Source organism: Anoplopoma fimbria, chromosome 7 (assembly GCF_027596085.1).
Source record: "Anoplopoma fimbria isolate UVic2021 breed Golden Eagle Sablefish chromosome 7, Afim_UVic_2022, whole genome shotgun sequence".
NCBI lineage: Eukaryota > Metazoa > Chordata > Actinopteri > Perciformes > Anoplopomatidae > Anoplopoma > Anoplopoma fimbria.
The window spans coordinates 20,212,253-20,233,019 of record NC_072455.1 but is presented as its reverse complement, the minus strand read 5'-3'; the positions used below and the strand labels follow the sequence as shown (position 1 = coordinate 20,233,019).

At 44.0% G+C, this 20,767-nt stretch overlaps 1 protein-coding gene across 1 annotated transcript in view; it reads right to left on the bottom strand.

Annotated features, from left to right (window-relative positions):
- arap2 (ArfGAP with RhoGAP domain, ankyrin repeat and PH domain 2) overlaps positions 1-20,767 on the bottom strand; it is a 109,488-nt gene that overhangs the window by 81,989 nt on the left and 6,732 nt on the right. Inside the window, 5 exon segments of the mRNA XM_054601561.1 lie at positions 7,940-8,060; positions 17,206-17,275; positions 18,038-18,391; positions 19,181-19,245; positions 19,588-19,664. Of these exon segments, the coding sequence (XP_054457536.1) occupies positions 7,940-8,060; positions 17,206-17,275; positions 18,038-18,391; positions 19,181-19,245; positions 19,588-19,664 (687 nt within the window).

Here is a 20,767-nt window from a genome sequence, read left to right as displayed (position 1 = left end):
AGCGAACACACTCGACATCACAGGTCCAAAGCAGCGGCAGCTATGGTAACTGTTCAATACAAGACTAAACAAGAAGGAGAAAAATAAACCTAAAAAAAAAAATCTGTTAGCTGTTATTAAAACTAAGCAATTGGGATGGACCAGCCAATTTGAGGAAAAAGGCACAAGAAACCCTTTTTTCTAAAGTTTAAAAAAAAGTTTACCCACGATAATTCAAACCTGGGCGGCTTTGAACTCACCATCCAAAAACCTAAAATACTGAGAAAGACAGTATGAGACGCTTTTCTGAAATATAAAAAGTGACAAAGTGATGTTCTCAGAACAACAGTGAGCCCTTGTTTGGTCACACAGAGGCATCACAACCCCTTTTTTTTTTTTCCAGGAAATGTATTTTTGGATACCCATGAATTTGAGCAAACAACAGGATGGAGGATGTCATGAATGTTCCCCAAACAGAGGACTTAATTTCCCAACAGTCCCCTTGTATTTTATCAAAATGTTCAGGGTACAGAACAAAAGCCCTCACTTGGTGTAATCACTACATTTCATCATCCATTATAGGGCTTATTATGGGCCAGTTCTCTGCCAAAAGAGGGAAAAACACAGACAAACAAATCATGCCACTAAAATCGTGTAGCTATGTAGGTTGAGGAAGCATGTGGAAATGTTTGTCGGAGGTAAACAAATGATATACTGTTGAAGCATGCCAATTTAAGAGCAGAGAGAAGAATCGTTTTTATTGTCTTTATTGATTGTCACATTGGAAAAATCATTTTTTTTCCCCACAGCTCATCTATTGAACAAAAAGGCCTGAAGCTGGTATGTACACATATATAACTTATAGCCTTTAATAGGTCATTTAAGTCATACGTTGTGTCCCTCTTGGAGTACCTAAATAACTGCAATCAAATTTGACATCCTTCCCATGCTTCCTGGATGCTTTCTGCTGAGATGTTAAAGCTAGGCTAGCTCCGTTTTACAATAGACACACACTGTAAGTAAGTTTTTGTTTGGTTTCAGCTTGAAATGATGCCAAACTTTCTGTTGTTTCTTTATCCTCGAAAGCATCCGGTCCACAGGGCAGACCCCAAAGAGTGTTATATGATTGCGATAATCCTACATAGTGCGCTGCACGGTGGTGTAGTGGTTAGCACTGTCGCCTCACAGCAAGAGGGGCCCGGGTTCAATTCCCGTTCTGTGTGGAGTTTGCATGTTGTCAGCGTGGGTTCTCTCCGGGTTCTCCGGCTTCCTCCCACAGTCCAAAGACGTGCAGCTTAGGTGCATTGAAGACTCTAAATTGCCCGTATGTGGATGTGAGTGTGAGTGGTTGTTTGTCTCTCTATGCCCTGCCTTCGCCCATTGACAGCTGAGATCGGCTCCAGCACCCCTGCGACCCTTAACTGGATAAGCAGGTTACGGAAGAAAATAAAAAATAAAATCCTACATAGTGCGCTGAATATGGTGATATTTTAGATTTTGATTGAATGAAGCTTTGTTTGAATAATCAAGTTACTAGAGTTACCGGAGGCATTGTTTTGCTCCTAAATGCTCTATTCCTTGTATCCTTTATCCTCTTCTTAAGGTCTTAAAATATCAGTGTCATGCTTGTGGTGGTGGTTAGCAACTGTGGAAATATATCAATGAAGAAATGACTGAACCAACGATGTTTAGAGCCAGAGGTGTGGCTTTATAAATCATTGGTGCCGAATGGGAAACTAAGAGTCCGTTCGAAACCAATGGATTTGCATCGCAGCCTGGACGTTTAAGGTCTCCATGGGTCCTCTTGGTCACAGGCAAAAAAAAAAAAGATCCACAGTTTGGCAAGGCCCTAATCATATTCAATGCTGCAGGACTCAGGCTGTTCAATATGTCTAGAGTATATATAAAAATGATTTCTTCGCTAATGCGTGGCTCATTATGCTGCTTCTGGTGTTGCTCTATTCTCTCTTTTTGTGTCTACTGCATTTTGGATTCGGTCCAGTTATCCTCAAGTCTACCTTAGATCTGGTCTCAGCGTCCCTTGGTCTATAATGTTTTTTTTATTCCCTTGGAAAGGTTTTCATCGGGTCATTTAGGGTGAACGTTCTGACTAAACCAAGTTCCCATGAATCCACAAATGTCAGCTCATATTATAATATCAAACGTTCTTATTTCCTTGCTTTCATTGTGCATGTGTGTGTAACACGCATCATTGAAAGAAAAGCTATATCATTTTCTCCCTTTCTAGTTTGACGGAGCCAACTGTGAGCTTGTGTTGTCCTCAGGGTGACCTGCTGGTGTGTCCTTGAACCACTCTCCTCCTGCAGAGTGACCGAGGAAAGGGGGGAGGGGCTTTCTCAGGGACTTGTCAATCACTGCGTGGCCACTGTCAACCTCACGTCGCCCTAAATTGACCTTAATTAACTTGTTGACTTTGTTAGCTTGCGACCTCTGCGACCTTTTGCGCACATGCGCTCGTCTTTGAACATGCGGACATCATCCACTGTCATCTGAAGAAAAGTTTCCCTCTCTGAGGACCTGACTCCTACACACACTAACCCTCCAGAGCTCCCAAATACTGTATCCACTGCCTGGTTCCGAACTCACCTCTGGTCCGGCTATCCCCCCCAAGATTCTTATGAATTTACAAAGAGCTGCTATCAATAATGAATGGCCCTACTCAATTATTGACTGCTCTTTACATCACTGGGCTTTAGTGTTCCGTTCCCACCCTTGCTTTTCTGAGTTCCATTACCTGTCCTGCTCTCACTTATTTGCCTGTTCATTTATTCAGGACCTTCCTCTCTCTCCCTCCTCTCTCCTCCTCGCCCAGGCTGTCAATCTGAGGAGGGAAGGAGGTGGGAGGATGGAGAAAAAAGTTGAGTGAAACCGAGGAGACGGTGACATGCCGGTTCGCCTGCGTTTTCAGCATGTGTGCATCTGACTTGTGCGCGTCTTGCATATGATTGAGAATACGTTTTTTGTTTGTTTGTTTGTCTGTCGCACACGGTCTCGCACATGAACCTCCGGCGTGCTTGCCAAAATGATTTTCACCCCAGTGTGCAAACATGCCCTCGCCTCCGCCTGCATGCATATCGAAAGTACGCACCGCGACCATACGGCCACATCCCCCCCCTCCCTCGCCTGTTAAGGGATGTATGTATAGCCATGTGTTTGAAAGACTATTCCACTCTACGTGGAGAGGGACGAGGAGAGAGGCAGATAATCCTCGGTGAGAGTGGATGAGATGAGAGCCAGGTCCACTTAGCGCTCAACAGAGATCTTAGCCTCCCACGCAGTCTCCATCAACGGGGATGAAAAAATATATATACAGCCAAAGCAGAGGGATTGAGATTTTGCTTTGTTTTTAGTCATTTCAATCCTCTTAACCCATCAAACATCCACAACTCAGAGTTAAATGTTTACATTGCTCTTTGATGTCATGATGAGTCTTATTTGAGCGTTAACATGGACGTATGTTCGTTATTCGTCAGGATTAAGACAGGATTCGCATTTCATTAGCTTTGAATAGCCCGACACCCATTAACTGGTCACTAACAGGTTACTTTTTAATACAAAAAAAAAAGCTAAATGATGTGAAATACAAGAGTTGCTTCACTTTTACTCCGCCGCTCTATTGACTCAATGAGCTTTGGCGGCGCTTTTCCAAGTGCTATATGCTTTATTTTATGTTCTGTTGGCTTTGTTGAAGTTTATCGCCTCAACAATCCCATCGAGCTTTATCGTTATATATATATATATATATATATATATATATATATATATATATATATATATAGATAGACCTCAGCTCAACGGTCTCATTGCTTGGTAATATATGCCCAACGCCAGCTAAGAGGCTAATATTAAACGTTGTTAAATGTTAAAACCTGCCACTGGGTAGTATAATATGAGATGATACAGAAAAAGAGAAATATGTAGTGCAGTTAACACAACTTTACACCCACTCCATGTCCTCCTGAGTTTATATTTCTCCCATAATTCTCCCTCTGGCCTGTTCCCAAGCATTTTGTTGTTATCTCTACTTATTCTCTACATCTCTCTCGCACCCTCTTTTTCCTGTCATCTCAAACAAAACTAACGCGTGTTGGGATCGGCCTTTTGTGGAAAGGCAATCGCCGAAGCATCAGAATCCAAATCATCAACATTTCTTTACACCATAAATCCCATCTTCTCTCTTGTAGCACATTTGTCTGCATCCCCCTCCCCCCCCCCCCCCCTCTCTCTTGTCCTGACCGTTTTCCATCACTCGCCGCCGTGTCTCTTCCTGCCAAACTCTCCTTTCCTCTCGCTTTCTTCTCCCCCATTGCTGCTGCTGCTGCCCCCACCCCCACCCCCTATTTTCTTCTCCCTCCCCCCTGCATGCCTTCCTCTCTCCCTCCATCTCTCCTATATCTCAAGCTGACAGTACCTGAGGGAAGAGGCCACCTGCGGACCAAGTGGAGAATCAGCCGACAGCTGTGTGCACACTCTCTCCGGTGGCCTTCAATAATTCACTCACTTCTCCCTCCCCCCCTTTCCCCTCTCTCCATCTTCACTCTGCCCTTTTCATCTCTCCCTGCCGTCTCTGCCTTTACCTCTCTGTTGCTTCTTCGCGCCGAGATTGCGTGTCGGCCTCCCACGCTCTGTCCATTCCTGTTATTCCCTCGTTTAAAATCGCTTCCTTCCCTTGTTTCACCCCCATCCCTCGTCTCCTACTTTCCCCTCCTGGATGCCTCTACACTCCCGCTCTCACTCATCTGACCATCAACCCACCATTTTCTCCCCCCTCTCCCCCCCTACTGCATCAGCCCAGCAGCTCCATGCCTCCACTTCACTAACGTACTCCTTCTCTTTCCCTCCGTCTCCTCATGTCTGCCTCTTTCTCGTGTGTTTCCCCAAAGATTGATGACTCTCCGCCACAAGGCGAGTGGGCCTGTTTAAAGATGCATGAGGTGATGAGGCCAAGTTTTATCCTCTCTCTCTATCTCTATCTCTCTCTCTCTCCCTCTCTCTCTCTCCTCTTCCTCTTCTCCATGTCTCCTCCCAACCCTGTCTTCTGACGGCAGCAACCACCTCTGCGAGGAGACGTCCCACTGATCCCAGGCGGTCAGAGGCCACCTTCAAATCAGACAGCCCTCTCCCCCTCCCGGCGCCTGTCAGGACGGCTGAGTGTGACGTATGACGATCAGCTGGCTGACAGCGTGATAAATGACGCCGCTGAGGACCCCGCAACTCATAAAAAGGACAAAAAAAGAGGCTGGCAGATATCGATATGATGCTGCGCTGAATCGACAGGGTGAGAGGGAAGCATCGCTGGTGCCCAGTGTGGTGAAAATAGATGAAAAAAACAAAGTTTAAAGGGCAAGTTGTCGACTGTATTACTTTTTTTTTTTTTTTTTTTTTTTTTTTTTTTATCAGCCGAAGATGATACAAAATAGCATGAAAAGGAGATACAATATAAATGTTTGCAATGCATGATACACTAGGCCTGTCATGTAGATGCATGTGTTGTGAAGTTAATTACTACCGCTGAGTTTTTCCACTGTTGCATAGTCCAATATCAGCCCCTAAACACAATAAATTCCTCATTCTGGTGCATTTTATACAACTGTGTAATGTGTCAATAGAGTCCAAGGTTTTTAGAGGTCAACCGAGCTGACACTGCTGTCTACAACGGCTATCTCTGACTGGAATGGTGGTGCAAACGGTCAATACTCTGTTATAAAAAATTTAAGCCAGGGTAAGTTTGTTTTCTGGCAGCTTTAAAAACACTATCAAAACATATATCACCTTAAGTTTTATGGCGACTGTGTTAGCAGGTAGTTGCCTATTTACAAAACACACAGCAACATTAGCATTCATTCATTCGGTCTTGTTTCTACCAAGCCGACTTTTAGCTCTGCTTTGGTCACTACCGAATACTAAAATATCTGGCTATTTATTACCTCGAAAACTATCCTGGTATCATCAAAAATGTACTGAAGTAGAAACAGAAATTTCACCTGACTGATGAAACCATTTGCCCTCAATCAGGCCTGATGCTATTATAATCTACTCGAACAGCTTAAGCATCACAAATATGTCAAACTGAGTCCTGAGCAATAGACCGCCAGTTGAACTTATCAACAGCAGCAGATGCTCAGTATCAATGAGTAATTAGTCAAATATTGATAATTCTATTTGTTGCACACCAGACGTCGATATGTCAATAAGTTCTCAATGGTCTCATAGATCTTTCAGCTCCACTGCTGTCAAACATTCACACTGTACCACGCTATGAGTCAAAGGTCTATAACCATACAAGACTCACTTTCTTCGATCTCAGTCATCCACATGAATCAAAGGGCGGCCAACGTGTGACCCCCCCCGAGACGGACCGTCGCTTTGTGAATGAGCAGTTTGACCTGAGCCTAATAGACTGCCATCAAGCAAGAGGTAAGGAGCGGAAAGCGTCTCTCTCCCCGCTCATTAAGGCCGACACAGACAAAGCTTCTAAAAGACGATAAGCAGAGACAACTCTTTCTCCGTTTTGTCTGGCAGAGGGATGAAGAGAGGAAGGTGGAACAAGACTATTAAAAGGACAGTTCCTGGGAGATTTGAGAATTTTCTACAGTTTTTCTACCGTCCGTCCCTTTAGATTATCTTAATAACATCAGTTCAGACAGAGACATGAAGTCATTATTGCCACCAACATCTTCCTGAGCATAATTTAAATAGCATAATATTCATAGAGCATGTAAGAGAAACTATTCTGAAAACAATTATTTGACATTTAAAGAAAACTACTTAATTGCTAAAATGCTAAATAAAGATTAGTTAAACAACTAGCCAGTTCTGTCAAAGGACAAACCCTAACTTAAGCTTTCTTGTATGTGTTATGCTAACAATTTAGCATGTACCTCCCCCTCACACCACAACTCTCCAAACATGGCATATTAATTAGTGATCTTTCAAGAACTTGGTAGCTTTATTTTTTTTTTAATATTTGGTCAGATTAAAGAAAGCTATTTGTTATTGTTATGCTAAGCTAGGCCAAACACCCTAACTTGCAGAGACATGCTATTGATCTTCTCATACCTCACTCTGAAAGAAGACAAAATGTAGAACTATTTCTTTCCATGTCGGTACCTTGCAAAATGATTTGGAGTGATGTAAAACCTCCTATCGCACTGAGAATGTCTTATGAGAGGGAAATGGCGGAGAAAAAACATCATGCAGAGAAGGAAAGATAAAAAGGGGAGGCAGGAGATGACCACATTTAGAGAGACTGAGGCAAGAATGAGAGACAAGAGAGTCAAACAGAAAGGGGAGGGGGAGGAAAGGACAGAGAGAGATGGAGAACAAGAGAGAAGAACGAGGCTGGACAAGGAATCAGACGGCCAGAGCGACAGATACAGACTGAGCAGCAGAACAGAATGAACAGCTGATAGATGATTGCAGAATGCAGGAGAAAATTAGAAATACGCCTAGCATTTGAACGCCTCGGCCAACAGGTCAAGTTGCAGTTTACATCCATGTCTGTCAATAATAAAATGTTGTTGTTTAATCCGATAAGACATTTGTACACACACATGAATTCTTGAGTTACGGCCAAAAAAAACATTGTTTAGTGAGGCCACAGTGACCTTTGACCATCAAATACAAATCAGTTCAACATCGAGTTCAAGTGGATATTTGAGCCAAATTTGAGGGAAATTTCACAAGGCGTTACGGAAATATCCTGAAAATTGGACGGATGTGAGGTCACAGTGACCCTGACCTTTGACCTCCAAACTCTAAACAGTGCATACATGAGTCCAAAATGGAGGTTTGTGCCAAATTTGAAGAGATTTCATCCAGGAGTCCCTGAGATATCACGTTCACGAGACTGGGACGGATGGACAGACAGACGGACAACCCGAAAAAAGTAATGACCCGAGCCACAGCAATACTAAAAAGTAAAAGATTCTTGACTCACCTTCTCTTTCAGCTCTGAATGTGAAGGTCCGAAGGGCGGTGACTACCTCGAACTTGTTGTCGCCGAGTCCTCGCACCTGTCTGACAGCACTGGCCAGGATCATACCTTTGGAGTACATCTCCTGAAGAGAGACAGAGAGAACACATAAACAGACAGATAAAAACAATATACAAACTCTATCAGACACACGCAGCCTCGTGCATGCTAATAATGTTATTGAATTGTTGCGTATTCCTATTATCTGCATCCGTAGACCCACAATTACCGTATTCAGGAGCATTGTTTGCATCAATGGATATGTAATTCTGAGATGTATTACAGTCGGCTACGATGGTTTTCTATTTGAAACGACACTGACAGACTTTCTCATCAAACTGGAGCCATTAACCATCAATACAGCGTCAAATATATTTGCAGAAATAGCTTCCCTGTTCCCTTTCAAGCAATAACTTTGATAAATGGCACGGCGCTCTTGGACAAGAAGCATTTTAATCCAAAAGCTGCTGCATGAATACAAACAGGAACTAGCATAGTATATGATCCCCGTATGAGCTGCATACTGTTAAGAAAGCCAGAACAAATTTGTATTGATGTGATCTTTGACATCAAGGCAAGAAACTCAAATTATAGACTCGAGATATGTGCGATTTGAAATGAAGGAGCATGAAATTGCAAAATAAAAAAAGTGATTTACATTGCATTAAAGAAGCCCAAACACAAGAATAACACACAGAGCACTGTCAATAGGGTGTTAGGAGACATCATAAAACAAATCCTCAAGCTGAAAACAAACTTTGAACAAATATTCAAAAAGAGACAGGCATGCTATAGTGGGGATTTGGGTAAAGCACAGGAAGAGCTAGTTGGGTAAAGTGGGATTGGGTTCTGTGCATGTGTGTGTGTGTGTGTGTGTGTGTGTGTGTGTGTGTGTGTGTGTGTGTGTGTGTGTGTGTGTGTGTGTGTGTGTGTGTGTGTGTTGTTGTTTCATTACCCCCGATGTTTTCCCCCAGCAGCTCTAGTGGAGGTATCTAAATAAGGACTATGTTGCACTGGAGGCTTCATGACCCTCTTTACAACCTCCCTTGACAATGGCAATTAAAGTACTGGGTCATTGTCAATACGAAAAGGAGACAGAAGGAGGAAAAGAAAAAAGAAATCAAACGTCAATATTATCACTTTTGAGAAGCAAGGACAGAAGGGTACCGCCATGGAGTCAGTATTTAAGCTGTGATGTGGGGAGTTGAACAGAGAAATGCCCTTAAAGTAGTTGGAATATGTTAAGAACGTGTCGGATTGTAATGTTCTTGCAACAAAGCGAACGGGGGTGAAGCGGTGGGAAAATCACTGGGTTACAAAAAAGGAAAAGACAGGGGTCGTTGCAGACATTCCATTATTCATGTCGATAATGTCATTATCATTGACATGAAAAAAACAAAAAAACAGACGTCCCTTTTTTTTTTTCCTTCTGTCGCTCCTCAACGGGTTTGACCTAAATTTTCATTCTCTGTCCGTCCTGTGTGCACAACGAAATAGTTTGTGGTGATTGCCGTGCACAAAACTGCATGTTTGTTCTACTCGACTGCCACTGTTGCATCCTACGAAGACACAGAGTGCGACGTAAGCGAGGGGAAAAGAGGAAGGAAGTGAACTTCTGACTCCCTCTCGCCATTCTTAATCAAGCCAGTGACCTTGCCTATTTCTAGAGACCGTACAGCCAAAAATATAGCAGCTGGCACAGTCAGTTGGGGAGAGGGAGAGGTGGAGGCGGAGAGAGAGAGAGAGAGAGAGAGATGGATAGATGGATGGAGTGTAAAGTTTTGAAAAAAAAAAAAAAAAAAAGAGAAATTAGGTTCATGTGAAAGGCCAAGGAGAGGACTGAGAGAAAGAAAATAAGAGAAAAGGAAAACAGTGGGATTCCACAACCAGGAAGAGAAACAGATGCAGCTAGAGGAGAGGAGGGAGGAAAGAAAGACATCATTTCAAAAAATGGCGATGCCTAAGAGGATCAGGGAGGGGTCCTCCTCATATTAAAACAGGATGTTAACAATGGCAAGAAGTGGCTCAACCTAATTACCGACAGCCAGCCATGTGCGTTCCTCTCCCCGGGAGTTTCACACCAATATCTCTCCTCTTTCTCCCTCTAAATTTAGATAGAAGTTAAAGGAAGGTGAGGGGAAGGAGAAAGCAAGTGTGTGTGTGTGTGTGTGTGTGTGTGTGTGTGTGTGTGTGTGTGTGTGTGTGTGTGTGTGTGTGTGTGTGTGTGTGTGTGTGTGTGTGTGTGTGTGTGTGTGTGGATAGATTAGCTTGGTAGCTGTGTGCTGCTAATTATACCCCGGTATGGGTTAACGGTAATTAATTGTTTTAATTCTACTTTTTGGGGTCACGGAGGAGAGAGTTGTTTAATTGCGAGTTGCGCATCTGTAAATACTCCGACGGCGGAGTAAGAGCAGAGGAACGATGGAGAGAGGAGCGGTCAGTGAGGAGGAGGCGGATTCAGACGCTACGCATCGCATTCGCCCAAACACACAAACACACACACACACACACACACACACACACTTGTGATGTTTATAGACTAATCTCGAGAGGACGGACTGCCAAGGAAGCAATGAGGCCTAACTATCTCCAATAACAGACACACCTGACTGGCCTCCCTCTGCCAAAGATCTCCTCCACACTCATTTCCCCTCACCCTGACCTCCCTCCCACTCTCGACTCCCACGTCCTCTCATTCCAGCCGTTCCCATAACACTGCCTCTCGTTCTTCCCTCCCAACAATTATCTACCTATATCATTTTTTCTTTCTTTTTCCCCCCATTGTGGAACTGCGTATCCTGCGTAGATAACTATTTCTCCTTTCTTTTCAAAAACAACCTGGTAAACTTCAAGAAACAATTAAGGCAGAGCAATTGAGCTAAAGCCTACAATAATGGAGGCAGCGTGGGGATAAAGCAGGGAGGAGGGTAAAGATGGTGGGAAGAGTTTTAACACCAGCATGGAGTTAAGGTTCTGGCGTTTCCAAAGCAGTGCATTTACAATGGAGGCATGAGGACACCAACTGGTTGGAGCAGAGAACTGCGCCTTGGAGAAAAGGCCTCTCTACTCAGGTGATTCCCCAAGTGGGGTGCCTTAAGGAATTCAAAGATGTTAACGCAGTTTTTTGGCAAGTCCAAAAAAAGTATTAAGTCTTCATGAGGATAGTCAGTTGGAAGACTTTCAGGTCTCTGAATGCTGACCATTGAAATTAGACGAAACATTTTCATGTCAAACCTGTTTCAATAGGGTTTTTTTTAACATATCTGGGACCTAAAATGTGTAGATTTAAACATTCAATATTGATTGTCAGTGCAAGGCCAGCTTAGTACCGTCTCGTTTATTTTTTCATTGTTCCAGGATTGTATGAGGTCAAAAACTAAGGCCCGATCCCCATGTCCCCCCCTAAGACCTCAAGCCCATAACCCTCAGGGTCTTCACTGACAACACCTGGTAAATTGCATGAGTGTGAGAGGCTGCAAGGGCTTGAAAAAGTGTAAATAGGAATGGGACAGAACCTTGTGGCAACGTATCACTTTACCTTAATGACATAAAAAAAGTTACTTACAATTGTGGGGTTTTTATTAAGTTTAAGTTTAAGTTTACTGCCTGATTCGAACGTATTCCAGGCTCTTCGCCTTACGAGACAAGAGGTAGTTGTCAAATAATCAATTAACCAAATTGTTTGGTGAATAAACCTGTTGTGTAAAATGTTCTCTGCTTGCATTCCTCCGCATTCGTGTGTTCTTTATGGCCCATCTTGAATCCTTAAGGTGAATGTTTCAGTTAAGTTTAATATGCCAGGCTGAACACATGTCTATGTTTTACGTCTCCGGGCTTCCCCTGGTAACGCAGTGTTTCATGTCTTGACGCTATGAATTGTGGGTATTTCCCTCAGGCAAAAAAGTCTGCAGGAATGCGGACTTACAGAAATTGTGCATGAAAGGGCTCAAAATGTCTGCGAGAGAGCGAGAGAGCCCTCCAGCACTTGACGATTTGACGCTGGGATGGCTGTAACCCCCCCCCCCCCTCACAGACTTTGGGAGAACGTGCCTCCAAGTTCGTGAGTTTTGTGAGTGTGGGGAACGGGAGTGGGCCTGAATCTTCTTGCATCAAGTTTAAGGTTATGCTTAAAACCTGCATTATTTTGGCCACTTGGGGGCAGTGCTGTAAACACAACATTTATATATCAAAATACGACTCTCTATCTATCTATCTATCTATCTATCTATCTATCTATCTATCTATCTATCTATCTATCTATCTATCTATCTATCTATCTATCTATATATATATATAATAGCTCAGTTTAGCGTCTCACCAACTCCCTATTATTTGGCACTTCAGCATGTTAAACTCTCCACCACGTTTGCTAATTAGCATATTTGTCAGCAAATTGGTGCCGAGCAGGGAGTGTACAGTTGGTATTTTTTTTTTTACTTAAAACTGCAGCCTGCTGAGGTTCAAAACAAACAAGAAGCTGGTGAGAGCTGTGAGACTGAAGTCAGAGCGCACAGATCACAGAACAATGAGCTGAAAGACACTAAAACACTGCTGCTGAGGGGAACTGCAGAGTCGGGGTAATAATTGCCACTAAAGCATCCCCCTTTCACTTTACACAAAGCATTTAATCCTTAATTAATATTAAAATATCAACACGTGCAGCTTTAATTAAAAAAAATTGTACACATTTGTTACTGCTTTTCTAGGGAGCACCTTATATTTAAGCTGGTAAATCGACCCCGATCAGTAGCACTGGAGTGAATTCAAATAGTGTCTCTCTGTATGAATAGGAATTCTTGAATATTAATTATATTATCAGGCCATGACATGCATGAGAAAATAAACCCCCTGGAAAAGTACGACACCGTGAAAAAAAATAAACACTACAGATTGCTACTGAATACGTTGGTGCGAGAAACACTTGAGGTGTTACAGTAGGCGTCTGCACAGGTATTTTGTGACACAGGAGGGGTTAGCAGAGGAGCTTTCAGGCTTGGAAAGAGGGAGCTTTGCAGCGTCAGACAGACAGACAGACAGACAGACAGACAGACAATCAGGCTGATCCCTGATCCTAAAACCTCAACTCCCCTTTGGCCTCCTATTCAGCCTCCACCTCCTTCTACCATCCTCTCATCCCTTCATCCCCCTGCAGCCATCCTCCACACTTCCTCCCCTCACTACCCTGAAGCCGGGCTTTGGACTGTTTTTATCGACTCACACACACACATGACACCACATCAGGACCCTGAAGACTACATCTCAGGCCCAGAGCGTTCTCCCAAGTCAATCCCGGTGTTGACGAAATCAGGCGAAAGGGGTGATTGATGAGACGGATCGGATACAACGCGGCGGAGAGGGAGAAGTGAGACTGAGGATCTCGCTACTCTCCCACGCCACCTCCGCTACCCCCGATGACGACATCAGTGCGGCCAGAGACCTTCAAGCTGCGACTGTGATTAAGTGCGATTAGTACTGTCTGGGGCTGACAGATTTCAGAGGATTTTAAACTACAAAAGAGTTTTTTGGGCTGTTGAAAGTTTGCGAAAAGAGAAGAAGCATGGGAATGTTTCAGTGTTTATTTTTGTGTCCGGGGAGTAAAGACTGGACAACATGATAAACTCAGAAAAACATGCTGATATCAGTCTTGATTTAATTTAAAGGGCCAAACTCAAGTCTAATGCAGACCGCAGAAATGTGGCCGTTAATGGCCAATTATCTGCAAAACTAACATTGTTATTATCCTCTATTGTACGTTAATGTTAATAATGCTAACATGCCAAAACAAAAATGGTGCACTTTGTACACATTAGCATGTGACTGTGGGGAACTGAGACATCAACACTTAGTTCATATGTGACAGCCTCAGAAATAGATGTATGCATGAGATGACAGCAAGTTAAGTAATAATAATAATAGCTACTGATAGAGCTAGGTCGAGTAGGTCGAGTTTAGCTCCCTTCTATTTTAGTCTTTTTTTTAATCTTGATATATGTTAATCCAATGTGTCATGTCATAAATATGCTAATTCAGGCATGACACTATCTAGCGACATTTAGCAAGGGTTGGAGCAGGCTTTAGCTGCTTTCCATTGAAAATAGTTAGCAAAAACTGCCTGCAGTCGAAGCACCTGAGACGTTGAATAGTATCCAGAGTATTCCTATAATCAATAGACCCTGTCTGAGATCAATTGTGTGAGTTTTGCACCCCTACATCAACATGACAATATGGGATGAAAAATGACTTGTAATGTCAGCAGTAGAGCAATTCTTGCAGTCTGCTCTCGGGTATAACGGAACACACTTACATGTATATGTCTCTGCACTGCCAGGGAAAGAAAGCCACCGACTCATATTTCAATTTCTGACATAAAGTGGTGCTGAGAGACTTTCTGTCGGTCCATGCAATCTTCTTCTAACCCCGCGCTCGCTGTATGGAGGCGGCACAGGGTGGCACGCAGGGTGGTGCGAGGCCTCAGCTGGCCGCGCAAAGCAGGGATGACGGAGAGATTGTAGTCGACCTCTCCGCTCACCCGAAACATGATAAAGCCTGCTGCTTTCTCAGAGGGGAGAGTCACATTGGCAGGATGACTTTAAAAAAAAAAAAGTCTAAACAACACTCTCTGTTCCAGCTCACACACACACACACACACACACACACACACACACACACACACACACACACACACACACACACACACACACACACACACACACACACACACACACACACACACACACACACACACACACACACACACACGCAAACTTTCATCTTTCCAGAATCTGTCGTGCCTTCGCCGACAGTGACACGGAGTATAAAGTGCCGAGTCGCTGGCCTCCCTGCCGATTCCCACTCTGCCAGCGACAGAGCGTGTCCTGATGTACACGGCAACAAATGCAATGGAAAGAGAAAAACGAGGGGAAGGAGAGAGCGTGGAGGGCTATAATTAGTAAGTGATTAACGAGCGGACTTCAGACAGGCCCCACATCATTGATTGTGATGTTGTGCACTGCTGCTGGTGCAGCGGAAACGAGCCGGCCCTGGGAAAGGGGGCGCCAAGGTCACGCTCTCACACACGCACACACAGAAATGTGTTTGTTCTGGATACATCCAACGGTCGTTAGCAGGAACATGAAGGTAAAGCACATTGTGTCGGGTTAGGTTGTGGTCGCGTAAGAATAGCTGGAGAACACAGATTTCAAGTATTTAAAATACTTTTTCAAAAGGGTAACACCAGGGTTTATGAAAGTTTGAGCGACTTCAATAAAAATGTACTATGTGTACTCAAAAGCTAAATGTCTTATTTGTGTAATTCACATCACATTAATCATCTATTGTGCAACCATATCTGCTGTTCGTCTTTGGAAGTTGTTGCATCATTGTTCCGTGATAATGCAGTTTTAGGGCAGATTGATTTGCAGAGTCTGCACTGCACAACCTCCAGGGCTCGGTATTGAAAGTCGATACTATTTGGGTAATGACTAAAACACATCCGTAGCATTAAGTATTCAAAAGAGTCAAGTACCAAAAGTTGGCATGGAGTGCTTTGTCAGATTTTTGTTAAAGTGCTTTTCAATCAGATATGTAAACTGATCTAAATCAGAAACCTTTTTCCAATTTGAGATGCGCTTTGACATATTTAAAAAAAAAAAAAAGCTAACAGGGCTATAGGTGCAAACCAACCGTTCGAAAATGTGAAGAATGTTAACCTGAGTATGGGTGCTGCGCTTACGCAATGATGCAGTTGGTCCGAACGTCATCAGCTGTAACCGCGGTATGCAAGCAGTGCAGAGAGGCGGACGTGAGCTAACCAGTGGGGCACGCTCACGTGCACTGACTTGCACAAAAAGCATACACGGTCGACCGGCTATGTCAACAAAGCAAGGAGAAGCTCAGATTACACACACACACACACACACACACACACACACACACACACACACACACACACACACACACACACACACACACACACACACACACACACACACACACACACACACACACACACACACACACACACACACACACACACACGGAAAGTGACTGCATTCTAGACATTACTCCACTGTGTCTTTGTAAAACAATTTGTGGTTTCCTGCTTTATTAATGTTCAGAATGTTAAATATAGTTTCTTAAAAACATTGTCAGTAGTAATCAGTGTTTGATGCAGAAACGTCCAATAATCCAGTTTGGTGGTAGGGTTGTGGTATAGAATCATTCAGAAGCATTTTTAAACATTACCCGGCCCCAGTTACCGCTCAATAATACTATTTTGGAAAAGAAAATCAATAATGCAGACTTTAGATATTTACTGTGTTGGATAACATAAGTCAAATTAATTACTAAAATTCAATACATACACAATTCTAATAAGGTGGTTTGTAAAAAGGTTTCCTGTGATGGAAGGTGTAGTGGTTTGTAGCATATGGGTTGGAACATTTAAAAGGTATGGTAATTTAAAAATGCATTGTTCAATTGTATATCAAGGTAGTTCCAAAGGACACTCATGGCAAAGTTGAACTTAATTGTCTTAATTCACAGTTGCAGCCAAAAACAGTTTGTAAATGTTACAAACCTAAAGGTGGAGGTGAGGTTGACATATTGCCTGCAAATTGGTCTGCCTCCTCTCCACCTTCTGCTTTATCAACTCCCACACTCTCACCTAGCCCGAACCTTATTCCCTCTCCCCCCCCCCCCGTCCCCCGTCCCTTGCCCTCTCTCTGATGATGAGGCAGGCGATGCTAAGCGCAATTTCAAACTCAGCTGTCAGACAGAAGGAGAATGGAGAGAGGTACAGGGAGAGAGCAATGCTGAGGGAGGCGAAAAAAGAGAGAAGTCTTCTTTCTCCCTTCCCCTCCTTCTCTCGTTCTCAGCGTGCTGGTCAGGTGCCAACATCAATGTACTTAACTGTATGGCTGGGCGGGCACGGAGAGTGCTGGCCCGTCATGCGTGGCGTAATGTCGCTCCGTCCTTGCCCCCGTTCTTTACTCTGCCAAGCTAATGATTGTGGTGATGATGACAATGAGAAGGAGGAGGAGATGGAGAACGAGATAGGGGACACTTAGGACTTGGCTGAGCCGCTCATCGTATAGATTTCTGCCAAGGGAGTTAATTCGCAAGTGTGCATGTGGAGGATGAGGATGTGGGTGTGTCAGAAGGAAGCAGCAGGAGGGAAAGGAACGTGTGAACGTGTGCATGTGTTTTTTCCCCCCTCGCACTTACTGTACCTTGTCGTTGTTGTAGTAGGCCAGGTTCTCTCCATCGAATCTCACCCACCTCCTTTGAAAAACACAATTTCTGCAAAAGAAAAACGGTGAGGCGCAAATTCAATCCATCTGGCTCATTCGACCAAACTGAACCAGTTTCGGAGCGAAAGAAGCAACACGGATCCAAAACCGTCAAGACAGTAAGCTGGTATCTGAATCTGCTCTGAACAGGTACTCTTATTTCATCAAGAGTGCCATTGATTCATTAACGTCAGGAGTTGTATCAACAGCTGTCATTTAGCATAATCAAAACAAATGGGCACTCTCAATTTGAATATTCAACAGCCATGGGCGCTTTGCCAAACCTATGCAAATTGGGCGGTGAGGGAGAATATAAAAACAGGAAGTAAATGATTGATAGCTCCGGTTTTGAGCAACGGTGAACCAAGACACACTCTGAATGTTATGCTGCCAGAAAAAGCCAAACTAAGTGAGGACCAACACATTTTGCTTCTCAACACAACGAGGTTATCTCCCATCTTTCCCTCTTTCTTCCGTTGGTGCAGCGTATTATGGATGGATCTACTTCAGGCCCCTGTGTCTAATACCATTCATCAGTCTCACATGGTAGAAGACACATGGGGAAGTGGGTTTAGAGTGCAGAATGAAAAGGGGCTGCAGAGAAACAGGAAGCATTGGGGGACTGACTTGGATGGGGGAACTTTACAAACCACTTGTTTGGAAGTGACATGAGGCACAGTTTGGGTTGATGGGGATGAAAGGTTTCACATCAAGAACATTTTGTAACGTCTGATGTACAATCACAACAATCTTCTGCCATACTGCGACCTACCCCTGAGGTGACAGCTTGTCCAGCCAACCCACTTTGAGCACCTGGTGTTTGGGGGCTCCGTAGAAGCAAGCGTACGGAGAAATATCAGGCAGCGCATCGCTGGTCAGAGCGTCCGCAGGATCAGAGTAGAGTTCACACTCCACCATCATTAAAGATCCATCCTTAGGGCCAGAGGCTGATGGTCCCACAGCAAGGCCCTCAGGGTTCACTGGAAAGCCCTGGTTCAAAGCGGCTCGCGGCAAAGTGCTGACACACTCCTCCACTGTTGAGTATTCGTCTTTGTGGGGGTCTGGGACAGGTGGAGCAGGGGGAGGACCTTTTTCTTTGGATATTTTTCGTTCAGGCATCTTTTTCCTGCGGGAGCATAGATGACATTAAAGTTCATCATATTGCGAATACGATAATTTTTTTTTTACTTGCCGAAAAGCCAGATTAAAAAAGCTATTACCACTGTCATGTCTGTTAAGTCTGCAGTGAGAGCCAGAAGTGATTAGCTAAGCATTTTAGCCTGGGAGACAGAGAAACAACTGGCCCGATGAGACGGTGTATGTCATTTGTTTTATGCCTTTCATACAAAAACAAAACAGGAACCTTAAAATACAACAAGATTTTTTATTTATTTAATTACAACAGGAACTCACTGCGCACGGCCAAAAAATGGAACCTTCAAAACCTGGTAAAAAAACCACACCACTATATTTCTGTTTGGTTACACATCAAATCAAACAAGATAAAAAGTGTTACTTGATCAAATCAAATAATTCTGGTAGGCAATTTTTTGTTTGTTTGGAAAGAGTCAAGCTAGCCGTTTCCCATGGCTTCTAGTATTTATGCTGAGCTAAGCTAATACCTTCCTGACTCTAGATAAATGTAATTATTGAATAGACATGACAGTGGTACTGATCACATCAAGTTCCCTGCATGAAATTGAATAAGCATGTTCCCAAAACTATTCCTTCAAGAAGGCCTACTGTCATGTGTGCAGGAAATGTACTATGATGGCTCTAAATCCCCTCTTTTATTTGTTATTTACAATGCAGCCTCTGAATTGCATGTGCTTTGGGGCTGATTCTTTTTAAAGATGTGGCCACCAGATGAACATATTCATACATCTAGAGCGTGGAACATCACAGCATACCATACCTCTGTTTCTTCGGCTTTATCTTGTCCTTAAAGCACCTCTGTAGCCCTTCTTTAGCACCTTGGTCCTACGGAGCACACAAAAGAGATTAGCATCAGATGAGAAGGAAAGTGTCCATCTCTCAGTCAGACACCTTTATCGTGTCAGCGCACTGAGCTGCGTTAACTTTAGTGGCTGTGTGACATTTCCATTAACCTCAGGTGGCAAACTGAAACGAGCACGTTTTCGTTTCGGCTATGTGTCCATGGTGACGACATTTACACTGAGAGGGAAGTTTGGTGAGCGGTCTGTGGTTGAGAAAAAAAACAAAAAAACGCTGCTGAATAAGTGTTGAAGATCTGAGAAACGTCTGTTCCTCTTTGGCACGCTGCTGCTCACTGTTCACACATGGTGGTGTACGTTGTCTTACCGGAGTGCTTTCGGGGTTGTTGTACAGGAACAGTTCTCCGTAGGGAGCAATAGGCGTCAAGGTTCTTTGAAGTGGAGCTAAAAAGGACACAGAGAACAAACACAACGGTGGATTGGTCTTGGCATTGAAACTTGCAGAACGAAGTGTGAAGGCCTAGACATGGTGCATGAAAGTGAGGAGCCTAACAGGATTGTTCCAGTCACATTTAAATCACTCAGATGTTAACGTGCCCTTTGATTAAACAAACTCATTGATCTGGATAAACGTGAAAACACTTGATCCCTGTAAGCGGTAAACCAATTACATTTTTTGTTTTGGCATGCCTATCTCTCCGCCGCGGCATTTTTCCTTTGCCCAACTGGGAGTACGATCCTCCTCGGTGTGTCTCAGAAAAAAACGGGCCGAGTCCTCGCCAAGGCCATTTCTCTGCCTCGGATCCTGCAGGGACCGTGGTCGGTGGAAAGCGAAGACGGAGGAGGAGAGCAGAGAGATTCTGGCCCAGACACTATTAGTCTGGAGACCTGGGGCCACCCTGCGTGGGCCACTGCCTGTCACTGTGAAAAATGACACCCCTTCTCTCCCGAGGATCTTGAGGGGCTAAGAAGACGCCGCCGCGGGTCAAGACACATACATACACACCGGCGGAGGAGCAGACGAAGATCGAAACACCCTCAGACACATAGACATGCCTCGAGACAAACACAGACATAAAAAAAAAGGATGGACAGTCAAATAAGTACTCGGTGAATGTACTACTTTTTAAAAAAGCTTTACAGACACACTTCCAAACAGTGCAGACCATTACAGTAGGGCACAAAAAGGGCATGTACTGCGCTGGGTAAGCTCTATGAAGGGGTCAGTTTACTGGATGATGGAGTCCACTCCAACACAGCCAGCCTCTCTGCGGACAGGCTTGGTGGGCATACAGCAACCATCAGTCATCATCTATCAGCCGACCTTCAGGACACTCGCGGTTCTCTCCGAGGGCCCCTGCAGTACTCCATTCCTGTCTGGTTCCTTCTATTCATCCCTCTCTGGTTCTGTCTTCTACGTTGCTTCTTTATCAGCTCCCGACCAGACTCTCACTCTCTCTCTCTCTCTCTCCTCTCTCTCTCTCTCTCTCTCTCTCTCTCAAGTCGCCATCTGGGGCAGAGACCTCGATGCCGCCATCAGTTTCGGA